Here is a 13563-nt window from a genome sequence, read left to right on the forward strand (position 1 = left end):
TGAGAGTTGTCAGTATTAAAAGTCATGGTTCGGAAGCCATTGGCTTTGGTTTTGCGACTCAAGCCGCTCCGATCGTTCTGAACAGTTAGGCTATTCTCCGTTGAGAATGACCGCAGTAACATCGTCAGTTTTTTCGTTTTCCTTTTACCAATCTATCTATATATACATACACATATATAAGCGAAATGTCATTCACTAATTAATCACGGAATCAAATAATCTATAACATCTAAAAACTTGAAATTTGGCGGGTATACTACTTATAGAGTGTATACAGCCACAAAAACGGATTTCGCGAAACTCTATCCCTAAAGTGGTAAAACGGGGGTTCTATGTTTTTGAAGTCAGATATATGTTCTATAGATGGTGTGGCGGTGTACTTATAAATCTTTGGAAATCAACCTCCATCCAATGTGGACCATTTGGACCAACTCTTACATGTCGAAACGCTTGGCCCTTGGAGTAGTGGTGCAAAAAGCTTCATCAAAAGTATAACACCTCGCCTCATTGCCTCCACTGGTGACAGGAGGGCTGGTTCGTTTTTTACCCAGAGGATCGGAATTGCGATTCAACGGGGAAATGCTGCTAGCATTCTTGCCACCCTTCCACGCGGTCAAGATTTATACAGTAACTAGTTTTAGTTCATATTTGTAAATATATATTTAAGCATTTAATGCTGTTAAATCTAATAAATAATATTTTATCAGACACTCTTACATAGTCATATAATAATATCTTAATAGCGTAAGCTGATTTTTTTCCACTGTGACGATGAGCTTAGATTTTAGATTAGTTTTATAGAGCTTCAGACGTAGATGTGCGGAAAATGGAAGAGTATTCTACTTTGCAATTTACTAAATTGTTACGATGAAACAAAGAATTAATTTTAGAGAGCGGAAAAAAGTTACAGGTTAGGGAGCGGTACTACGGCTATATAAGAAAATAAATGAAAACGTAAAGAAAATTTAAATATGCTCCAATTTTAACTGAACAAAGTGTACTGTTTAATAAAAAAAAAAAAAAAAAAACATTTCAAAGAGGTTTTATCATTTTGGCGCCAAATGTAGATGACTTATTTGCAGTTTACAATTAAATTAAATCAAAACAAAACTTGTCAAAGGTTTTGTAATTCCTAAAAAATCTTTTAAATTAACGCGTAGTTTCGCGAGAGATCCACCTGCTATGAATAAAGATTTGTTTGTTTGTAATAGATAACATCTGAATCTGTTGAAGCGATTATATAGCAATAACATTTTATTTTATTTCAAACTGAAATAACTGCCGATAAATCCGTGGTTAAAAGCTAGTTATACATATACCTATATACCTATAACAAATAAGATATAGAACGAAGTAAAACTCAAAAAATTTAATAATACAAATAATATTTATTGTAAATACAAAAAATAAATCAAAAGAAAACCTCATTAATCTCAATTACGATACGAGCAAAGGAAACTTCCGCACGACACGATCGCTTCAAGACAAAAGTGAATCACGCCGCTCATGACTTCGGGTTTATACCGATTAGCCATCTTTTTACCCTCATCTCGAAGGATCTCCTATACTATTTTATTATCTAGAGAGAAGTCGAGAGTCGAAAAGATGTCGAGAGAGAGAAGAAGAGAGTCGCGATGGCCCAGTGGTTAGAACGCGTGCATCTTAACCGATGATTGCGGGTTCAAACCCAGGCAAGCACCGCTGATTCATGTGCTTAGTTTGTTTTATAATTCATCTCGTGCTCAGCGGTGAAGGAAAACATCGTGAGGAAACCTGCATATGGCAAATCTCATAGAAATTCTGGGCCATCTCGGCTCTATGAAATAACATACTTGATTAAAATCCTTGTTGCCACATGTTTGGAGAATTCATATTAGTTTGTGCCTGTTACAAGACGAATTGTACAAGTTGCGTTGTATTTTGTTCATTTCGAGCTAGGCGTAGGTTTTAATTCGATTTATGTAAAGAAATACACTTTTAGTATTATTGTTAGTGTCGTAAGTACATTTCGTACAAAAAAAACTGAGTCGTTCAAATCAGACTAAGTACTAGCAATTTCTGGTATTGTAGGAACGATCGAGAACATAGAAGAGCACTTTCTGAAATTAACGTGACCGAACCGTTTATGGAAATTATAACGAAAACTTTTAAAATGATTGTGTTTAATCTCAACATTGTTACGATTTACATTTAATTGCATTTATTTTAAATTTTCCATTCATATAAAGAAATGTAAAAGACCTCTTGTACTTCTGATCGCCCAGTAAGCAAAAGTCAACTAAAAGAACTTCTATTAATCGTTCTAAACGCTAACATGGAAGATATTAAAAATCTTTCCTCTTAAAGCGAACTTTAGAGGCTTTTTTACCTCGGTGGGGGTATCCTCATCCGACTTATACAAGTTACTTTAACAGCTGATTATGAAATAATAAACATCGGTTTAGCAAGAGTGGATTTTAACCCTCAATCCTCGGTTAAGATCGCACGTGTTCTATTGACTTGACTTATATAATGTAATAATTAATATGGCACACTTTACTACATTACATACTACACATACATACTACATACATACATACTACACTTTGAACTCCGATTCCTATATCCATATCAGATTGATTTAAAAATACGACTATTGATATTCTGAAGATTCTAATTGATTTTGAAGTTTCACTTGATATGTATCGTTTTCTTAATTTTAAGGCAACATGTGTTCTGTATTTCGTACTATTAATATGCTACTACTATTGGTAATATTCTATAAAATACTCTATAAGCCCGGTCATTCGTCTAATTTTATTGCAAATGATAGAAAAAAAGGATTTTTAATAATTTGATCTTTAACTTAAACCATTTTAAAAAAATTGAATATAACGAATAAAAAAGTAAACCAAACATTTTTATTCGTTATATTCAATTATTGATAATTGTTTATTAATTCAAGTACTTATTGGAGCACTTTACTCCTATTAGTATTTCACAGCCTATATTGTACTATTACAATAAATGTTATGTTATTTCATTATATCTTATCTGGAGAGTAAATAGATAGTTACATAGATTTGTATAGATTTTACATATTTATATGGAATAGGCGTTTGTCTTCCATCTCACCTGATGGAAAGTGTAAATGAAGACGAAGGTGGTACACGCCCATCCAAAAGAAACCACTCACTCTACTCTTAAAGGCTCCGGAGTTCAACTTATCAGGAAAAAATAGACGCTGGCAGATCGTTCCAAATCTTAGCGACTCTTGTCAAAAACGAGCTGACAAAACGTTTAGTTCGACTTTTGGGTATGTCAACAATGAATGGATGAAACTTTTGTCTGCGCCTAGTAGTCCGATAAAGAAATTATAATATAGTGAAAGGATAATCAAGATTACCGGAAGATTCCAAATTCGCTATGTTGGATACGCATGACATTCATTAAAAGTTACATTATACAGCTAGCCTAACGTTCCTAGTTGTTACTTCAAAACAAAATTGTTTCAAGAGAATTATTAATCTAAAATAATTTTTGCATAACATTCAGTGTCCTTTTTTACTACCAAAAATTACTAATAATTCTTTAGTCATAGTAAAATTACTTCATCGAGTAAATGTCAATTAATGTTTTAATATTCGAACCAAATTTGTAAACGCCATGGTGGAATTAGAGCCGAGAGGCTTAAAACGTGGATTTTAATGAAGGTCTTTCGTTCAATTACCTGTTCAATTGAATTTGTAATTGTGCGCGTAAAAGGGCACCTCGTAAAAAAGTCAGCATGTTTTGTATATGTATATTTAAACTTGCACGAAACAAAAATGTGTGATGAAGTGACATTCAAGTTTAGTAGAAGAGGATAATTCATTTATTTAATTATAAGATAGTCCGAAACTCGAAATATGGGTGTTGTGTCCTTAGAGGCTGTAGTTACACCTTAAAGTGGCATATTCACTATAATTTTTCCATCCAATTAAAAATTGAAGTTACTAGTAGTCTAGGTGCGAAAGCCTTTAAGCTGCTTTCATTCTAATGTTAGTTATTTTTATTGAAAATAGCAATAACGATTTTTTACAGTTTATTAATTATACAAATTTAAGGAAAAATATAAATCCAAAAATAAACAGTACACAAAAAGGTTCGTAAAAGACGAAGACGGACAAGGAATTCCAAACATTTTTAATTCATTTAATTAATATCCCCATTTTAGGTCCCTCGCGTATTTTATTACGATTAACAGAGCAATTCGAACTGAAATCGAAAATTAAAAAAAAAAAAATCATTGAACAGCCATATTTACAGTTTTATAACAATCATGTGCTTGAGACGATCAGCATTGTTAACATGTTAGGTACAATACGATTTGCACTTTCTTGTAGAACTTGCTCCGCCTCTTTTTACATTTTAGTACCTAACAGCGCGGTTTTAGTTCCACGATGTCAAATCTAAACTAAAGAAACTGCATAATTTTAGTGATTCTAAATTGAAAATTTTGATTGTTTTTTTTTCCTTAAACTTAACTAACTAACCTACGTTATATCGAAACTCCTTTTATATTTCTATATCTATGGGTGTGGTTGCGCTCTGCAAGTCAGTAAACAGATTTATGTATATCAAGTAAACACGAAGAACTCCTTAAAAGGAGTTTACATTTATATATAAATTATAATTATTATAAAGTATACATTTTTGCAATAAATTGCAAAAATGTACCAGGAATAAATCAGGAAGAATAAAGAAATAAAAAATACGCTAAAGGGTGAAACTGTAATCTACTAATCAAAATTTGCAGAAGCAAAATTTCTTATATTAATTTCCGTAAGAATTCTTGACAGAAATATTAATTAAATCTCATTAAGCACAAGTGTCTCATAATGAAAGTAATTATACTGAAATCTAAAAATTATTATAAGATTCTCTACATTTTTTTATGATAAGTCAACATATTTTTTGATATAAAATGATATTCGAATGATTTATTTAAGTTCTGAAGATTTATAAGTGCCGTGGACTTGATAAACCGAAAACACATAATGTGGTAAGTGGTAAGTCATATTTCAGTTATTTTATACCTATGTAAATGTTTTGTTTATTGAAGTACAATAAATAATTAATAAAAAGTTAAATTTTTCATAGCAATGTTTTACATCACTATTATATATTTTTTTGTAGTTCATTAATATTCTTGACAGATTAACGAAATTTCATTATAAATAAATTAATAAACATAAATTTTCTTGTAGTTTTTTTCTTAATTAATCTTTATTACCAAGTCCACTTTGGGAAGACATATGAAGGATATAGGTGATTTCGACTTGCTTAATTGAATCTTATTCTGACGCAAGTCTGTGAAATTTGTGGAAGTTGAATATTACCTTAATATGTATCTACTTATTTTTAATCTGTAGCACGAAAATACAGTTACTTCTTCAAAAATGACGGATGTCTAGACTAACCTAAAAACGAAATGTCAACCCCTATTACCACTTTAGCACTTACCATTTTCACCCTCTTAAAGGTAGAATTTGAATAATCCTTAGTGGGTGTCACCCAATAAAACGAACCTACTCACCAATTTTCATGATCCTAACAGTAAGACAGATAACATGTCCCGAACATGTTATTTTATATGTATAGTAGATATAATATCTCATAATTACTTTTAATTAGTTTTTTTATATAATTTTAGTCTAGGGCGTAATGTTTGTAGTCTTACTAGGGTATTTAACAATAAAAATCTGTGCTCTGCATTTGGAAACTCGTCTGGATAGATGGCATATTATTCTACAGCTAAAAAGTTCTGTGAGCCAGATTAACTATTGGCACAAGAGAAGAGGTTTTGGCTAGAATTAGCGCATGAAAGTAAAGGATATTTAATATTTTGTCAATGCTTTTAGGCGGTGGCTACCACTTTTTATCCTCATCTGGCCCATTTGTCAGTCCACCTACCTGTATTGTGTATTAAATAAAATAAAGTGTTATCCATTCATCCACATTATATTTAACATTTCCATTGTTTATAAAAACAAACTTCCTCGTAATTTTAAGCAATATAGATATTGATTATAAATTATACCACACTTATTTTTACTCTCATTTGTCATACCTCACAGACAGAGTCAGTTCTGAAACATACGCGATGAGGAAGTTTTTCTTAACGATTAGTATTTATCATTGTCATTGTATCTTATAACTTATTAATATGGTCTTCAGACATGAAAATGTATATAATATTTCAAAAAAGGGTTGTAAGTTTGCTTTGCACGTTGGCTATAAGCAATCCTTAAAGTAAAAACAATATCCAATTCTCACCTATAATTGCTATGGGTCATGACTGACGTAAAATCAATCCTATAAAAAAAATTTTGCAAAAAACCAACGACACGCGGTGTTCCCAGGCGGTCACCCATCCAAGTACTAAACGCGCCCGATGTTGCTTGACTTCGGTGATCGGACGAGAACCGGTGTATTCAACATGGTATGGACGTTGGCTATATATAATCCTTAAAGTAAAAACATATTTCATAACCGAAGTGCCGAAAATAGCAAAAAACGACAAACAAATTTCACTCACAATTGCTAGTATACAGTTCATGGGTTGATGTTGCACAAAAAATAAAACGTAGGCTATTTTAACTACAAGTTAAGATAAACTTCTAGCACTTACAACTTGGTATTCCACCGCCTCGTTGGCCTAGTCGCTAGTTGATAAAAATCCCGAATTCCTAGGTTCAAACCCTAATCGGACCAAAAGATCAGTCCAAAAATTATCAAAACTGAATTTTGTTTTGTCATTTAGAATTTCCATTACATCGTATTATAGTATTTTGGTTTTTGCATTGAATTCTGAAGTACAATATTTTCTACACAGTTAAATATTCTCTAACGACTTACAACGAATAGTATGTACGTAATTGTCATCGTGATCACCTATATTTTCCTCGATACACATTACCACAATTAAACATTACTTATACGTACATTTTGCCAGTATTGAGTAAAATTTTTGAGAAAGTCATGCTTAATCAACTGCTATTATACTTTAACTCGAATAAGCTATTACATCCTCAACAGTTCGGTTTCACTAAAGGTCGCTCGACTACTGATGCGGGTGTAGCATTTGTTGAGCACATTTATGATGCGTGGGAAAAGTCACAAAACGCTATTGGAGTTTTCTGTGACTTATCAAAAGCTTTCGATTGCGTTAGGCATGATATTTTTCTAGAAAAGCTTGAATATAATGGTATCAGGGGCACTGCATTGAAATTAATTTCCTCCTACCTTAATGAAAGAGTTTTGAAGGTTGTGATTAATGGTGCAAAATCAAATGGCGCTGTGGCGCAAATGGGTGTACCTCAGGGTTCAATTTTGGGACCTCTCTTGATCTTAATATATATAAATGATTTACCTTATTTTTTTAAAAATACTTGCGATATTGTACTGTTTGCAGATGATTACATCACTTATTTTTAAACTTGACAGAAAAATAAACAACTATGACGTTGTAAGCAGTGCTCTGTCGCGGGTTCTTGGTTGGTTTGACATAAATAATTTAGTAATAAAGTTCAAAAAGACTAAATGTGTTTTGTTTACATAGCCAAATGTCAAATCAAATCCGTCTGCAATTACTTTGAAACATGAAAGGCTTGAGTTTGTTGAGTCAACGGTCTTTTAAGGGATAGCCCTTGACTCCAAACAGCAGTGGGGCACCCATTTGTATGCCCTAGCAAGGAAACTAAGTAGTGCCATTTATGCAATAAAAATAATTAGAAAACTCACGGACATAAGTACTGCTAGACTAGTTTATTTTAGTAATTTTACAGTCTTATGTCATTTGGAATGTTGTTATAGGGTAATGCAGCAGACATTGAAGTTGTTTTTATTCTACAGAAAAGAGATATCAGATCTATTTACAATATTAGCTCTAGGACATCATTACGCGAGAAATTTAAAGTAATTGGTGTATTAACGGCTGCTTCACAATATATTTATGATACTATAATGTTTATACAAAAGAATATAAAAAAATATTCCATCAATGCTGATATACATACTACAAGAAATAAGAATAAACTCGTAACTCCCAGTTTCCGTTTGCATAAGGTAAATAGAAGGTTTTTAGGCAATGGTATACGCATATATAATAAAATACCGGAAAATATAATCTTATTTTCCATTCTCAAAATTTAAAAAGATTATTAAGACTAAATTAATAAATGAATCTTATTATTCATTAAAAAAGTACTTTTTAGAAAGAAACGCCTGGAGTTAGGCTCGGGTTCCATAGGACACTAATTACTGTAAATTGCACATTTACAACAGCATTGTAAATCTGTTTATTTAAAAAGAGCAACTATGCGAGTTTCCGAAACGGTGGTAGTATTTAATTTTTGACGATTCAAAAACGCTTAATTGTGAAGTTTACTTGAATAAAATTGATTTGATTTGATTTGATTTACATACCTTAACGCGATATAGTTCAACACAACAGCACGATCCTTACTTTGTTTTGTTAATCAGTATTTCTTTTATCATTGACTTGGTATTCAAGTCGAAAGCCGTTAATTTATTCTTACTAATATCATAAATGTGAATGATTGCATTTAAGGGTGTTTGTTACACTTTCAAAAGAATTTTCGTTCGTGTAATTATTTATTCAAACTTGACGCGTAACCTGAATGGGAGCAATCAATTTCAGATTTGTCTTGATTATATAGAGGCCGATAAGTAAATGGGTGTGGTGTAATTTTACAATTATTGAACCCAACGCAGGGTGTACGTAAGCTCAAACGAGTTTATGCCGATATCATTGTTGTACAGGTGATTTCATAAAACCCGTACATTTTTATGTCATTGGTTGTGACTACTGTAGCTACTATCATGTAGCAAATAATTGTATAATTATCTCGAACTAATTTCGTATTGGAGCAGTCTGGTAAAATAAGTTCCAACACTTTACATCAAAAGATGAAGCCTTGCTCTACTTTTACTGAGTAAAATTTAACAAAAATGGTTTAAAATAATAGCACCGCTTTAATTTTCGCGATTTATATCGCATTTAACATTGTGTTTGGATTTCAAAAGCGATTTTATTTTTATTATGAGCTGAATATTACCTCACGATCAGGACTGATACAGCTCAGTTGAAATGAACCACGAAATTGCCCTCGTAACATCACCATAGGTACCAACTATAAAATGGCATCCTTCTTTTCGATACCAAGGTAATATAAATAGATCTCTATATTAACTTACGAGTTGACCAATTCACACCGTTAAATGAAAAGATTCTTAACAGTTTTCTATTACTACTAAAAAATAATATTTTCATTTGTGACATCGATTTCGCAACATTGTCAAATACTGGCTATTGATAATGCTGTTAAAACAACACTTGGTTTTAATACTTTTTTTTTAATTATATGTAATGTGTTAGTGGTTTTGTAGGTTTTCTAATGAATATGAAATCAAAAATATATTGATATAAATATAATCAGAAAATCAAATACAAGTGTTTATATATGTTTAATAAGCTGTAATGGAGTTTACATTAATTAAATAATCAATACTTTGTTATTATTTCAAAAGGATTAAGGGAGATACTAAGTACAGAATAAATGATGTTAACTTGAAGAGGGTAGACTCAGGAATGTTGATAGAATTCAATGATAAAGTATTAAATAGTTTACGGTGAAATATAAATCGATTTAAAGGATTTACATTTTTTATTTCATAATATAACTTCGATGTTCTTCGATATATAGTCACAAAGATACATATTATTAATATGACTATATACTGTTAAATAATATTAGTAGTAATTTGCCAAGATCAAGAAAATTCTGATTGTAAAAATACAAAAGAAAATATATAGGTACCTAAATTATATACATAAACTACAATGCTCGTAGTTACAAACAGTTAAACAAAACCTAGTACAGATAATGTTTTTTTAATTGGTATTTAATTATGTAAAATAAAAAGTCTTACCTTTCCAAAATAATGCTATCCAGAAAACCGCGAAAACGAAGTATCGCATTTTTTTTACACAAAGCACAAACAACATTTTTACTCCGTCTAAGCAGTCACACTCCTACTTAAAATAAAATCCATTATATTGCACAAATCTAGTTTAAACTTCTAAACAAAATTATGTATAATATCAATTCGTTGTTCATATTTAAAATCAGTTAAATAGTATTTAAATAAAAAAAATACATGTATCCCACGATTGATTTTATCACATCGCCTTAAACTAATAGCAAAAAATTATACTGCAACAATTATTTCAGTAATAAATTATTTATAGCGTTCGTAAAATATGTTTAACGGTGCGTAATTTAGCATGAGTGTTCAAAACGCGCGGCTGTCAGCGTAGCAGCCCCCATACTGCTGCACGGTACGGACGCGAAGCCGCAAATCTAAGGGCGGCCTCTGAAATTTTATTCAGAGATAGGTATATAAATTCATCATTAATTGTTGTAAATTTGTTATTTATAATTTTTAACCGATTTCATAGTGAAGAAGTTTCACGATTCAACTGTAAGTGTTAATCTATATTGGGTAATATTATAAATGTGAAAGTAACTCTGTCTGTATAATTTCTGGCGCTCTTTCACGACCAAACCGCTGAACCGAATTTGATGAAATTTGGTGTGAAGCAAACTTGAAATCCAAGAAAGTACATAGGCTACTTTTGTGCTAAACACATAACAACCAACCCCAAAACTGGTGATTATATATTTCTTTGTATAAATTTTAATGACACTCTATTTACAGTAATTGGTTTTAAAAATGATGTTTATATTTATAGCAACCTTTCAGGTAAGTTTTTTAAATCAATTTATTTTTTGGGGAATACATAATCCGATTAAAAAAAATTAATTGTTTTAGTTTACTATCGTGTATAGTTTTTAACAGGTGCATAAAAATGAATCAGAACCCAACTTCAGAAGTTTGAATGCATGTAGATACACTTTGTATGACATCTGAAACTATTATTATATTTAATTTTTACTAGATTTAGATATACTTTTTTTAGAAAAAAATTAATTGTTTTATCGTAGTTATTATTAGGATTCTTTCGTTTGATCTTTTTTCAGTTTTTTTTTTCGAGCTACATCTGGTGTTTCCATTGATAATATGAAACTAATGAATGAATTTAAATATATAGATTAAGTAGGTTGTATAGTTGTGTTTATTGTTTTGCTTACTTAGATCATATAAAAAAAAATGTCATCCGGGACGCTTTCCAAGCGAAAACTATTACAGATACAAGAAAACTAAAAGAAAGAGCTAGAACTTCAGATCGTACTTAAAGTATGTAAGTACGATTTGAAGTTCTAGCTCTTCAAAATGACATTAAAGTCTGACACAGAAAATACATTTATCGTATACGTCAAAGCGCCTATTTGTATCTTTAAAAATAGGAAAATAAGTTATAGCGTTAGTTCATTTTTAGTCTTATACTTTTTAAACATTTACGCTTTGCAATTTTCGGAACAATGTTTAAATTTAAAGTAATTTCAAAATATTTAATTAAACACGATTACTTTCATTGAATGATAAGGGATATAGTCATCGAAATTGCTGAATATAATTATTCATAAAATGGGGTGTTATATGTTTCCTATTACATACAACAACAACAGCCTGTAAATTCCCACTGCTGGGCTAAAGGCCTCCTCTCCCTTTGAGGAGAAGGTTTGGAACATATTCCACCACGTTGTTCCAATACGAGTTGGTGGAATACACATGTGGCAGAATTTCTATGAAACTTGTCACATGCAGGTTTCCTCACGATGTTTTCCTTCACCGCTGAGCACGAGATGAATTATAAAGACAAATTAAGCAGCGGTGCTTGCCTGGGTTTGAACCCGCAATCATCGGTTAAGATGCACGCGTTCTAACCACTGGGCCATCTCGATTCCTTTTCCTATTATATAAAGCAACAAAATATATAGTACGTCACAGACACACGCAAAGGTATAAAGAGTGCAGAGGAGTAGAAGCGAACCATTTGACGTCACCGCCTACGAAACCTTATTACCCCCAAGTTGGGGGTTTTGGGCCTTGGTGGGTTGCCAATAGATTTTAAGTCACAACTCATTTTCTTATCAAAAATATATGAGTCAAATAAATAACCTCCTCCTTTTTAAAGTGAGATAAAATATGTGGGCTCCCTTCAAATGTCAATCGTCAATATTATTAAGGTTATTAATTTCGGGATATTTACCATGTTTTTTATTTTTATTTTTTTGAACAGTCAGTTTACGGTATCGTGGACAAGACATTCGTAGATAATGTCGAAATATCGAGCTCCACCGAACAAAAATAAATGTGCACGTGGAATTTAGAAGGTAATCAGTAATAAAGAGTGGAAACTTATTGAAAAGTTTATTACTCTCATACATACACTCTCACGAGGATTTCTGCCCTATATATTTGTTTTGTGAGTGGTTTTTTTTAATTAATTTTTTTTTCTTTATAACTAAAGAGGGCACTGAACTATTTTTGCCACGGATAGGAAAAAAACATAGATATGTTATTGTATACTACAGTATATGAGCACTTAAAATTAAATTAAAAAATATTTCCTATCAATGTTTTAAAGAAGAAATTTTGTAGGAATTATTTGTAGCAGAGAAAAATTGTTTGTACGGACTTTATACCTTAGTGTTTTGAATCAACATAGAACTTTATTTAAATTTAGTACGTAGTGGTGGCCAGGAGTTATATCGGTTCGAAGATATTAAGAGGAAAAAAGTTTATTTTAGTTATTTGCGGTTGTTTATTTAGTAATACTTTGACAGTAATTAAAAATAATAAGTATCATAATTACGAGTAAATATAATTTAAAATAGTAGGTAAAATAATTACTATCTATAATTTCTAATTCTGGGCTAAGGCCTCCACTCCCTTTGAGGAGAGGGTTTGGAACATATTCCAGCACGCTGTTCCAATGCGGTTTGGTAGAATGCACATGAGGCAGAATTTCGATGAAATTAGACCCATGCAGGTTTCCTCACGAGATTTTCCTTCACCGCCGAGCACGAGATGAATTTTAAACACAAATTTAGCATATATAGTTATATAGCGGTACTTGGCTTTACTTTAAAATTATTATTAAATATTACTGCGTATGCTTTTTTAATGGAATAGGCTGGCGGACGAAAATAAGGGCCACCTGATGGTAAGTGGTCACCGTCACAAAATGACGCTGTAAGAAATATTAACTTTTCCTTACATCGTCAATGCGCCACCAACCTTGGGAATTAAGATGTTATATCCCTTGTGCCTGTAGTAACACTGGCTCACTCACCCTTCATACCGAGTACAATAACAAGAATACTGAGTACTGTTGTTTGGCGGCATAATAACTGATGAATGGGTGGTACCCACCCAGACGGGCTTGCATAAAGCCATACCACCGAGTAAAGTGCTTAGAACTTACAAACACGCAACGGATTTTGATGCGATTTTTTTTTAATAGACAGAGTGATTCAAGAGTAACTATAACACATGCATAATATATTTATTTATATATCTATATATTCTATCTCTTAGGGATAACCCACA

General features: G+C 31.6%; 1 protein-coding gene and 1 non-coding gene across 2 annotated transcripts in view; both read right to left on the minus strand.

Moving 5' to 3' along the window:
• The window catches only part of LOC124530761 (neuronal acetylcholine receptor subunit alpha-10-like), a 54673-nt gene extending 44321 nt beyond the window's left edge, over positions 1–10352 (minus strand). Inside the window, exon 1 of the mRNA XM_047105036.1 lies at positions 9976–10352. Within this exon, the coding sequence (XP_046960992.1) occupies positions 9976–10051 (76 nt within the window). The 5' untranslated portion in view covers positions 10052–10352. The remainder of the gene's footprint in view (positions 1–9975) is intronic.
• LOC124534748 lies at positions 6359–6477 on the minus strand. Its single transcript, XR_006966754.1, has one exon. It is a non-coding gene; the product is annotated as a 5S ribosomal RNA (ribosomal RNA).
• Positions 10353–13563: the final 3211 nt, after the last annotated feature.

Source organism: Vanessa cardui, chromosome 1 (genome assembly GCF_905220365.1).
Source record: "Vanessa cardui chromosome 1, ilVanCard2.1, whole genome shotgun sequence".
Lineage (NCBI taxonomy): Eukaryota > Metazoa > Arthropoda > Insecta > Lepidoptera > Nymphalidae > Vanessa > Vanessa cardui.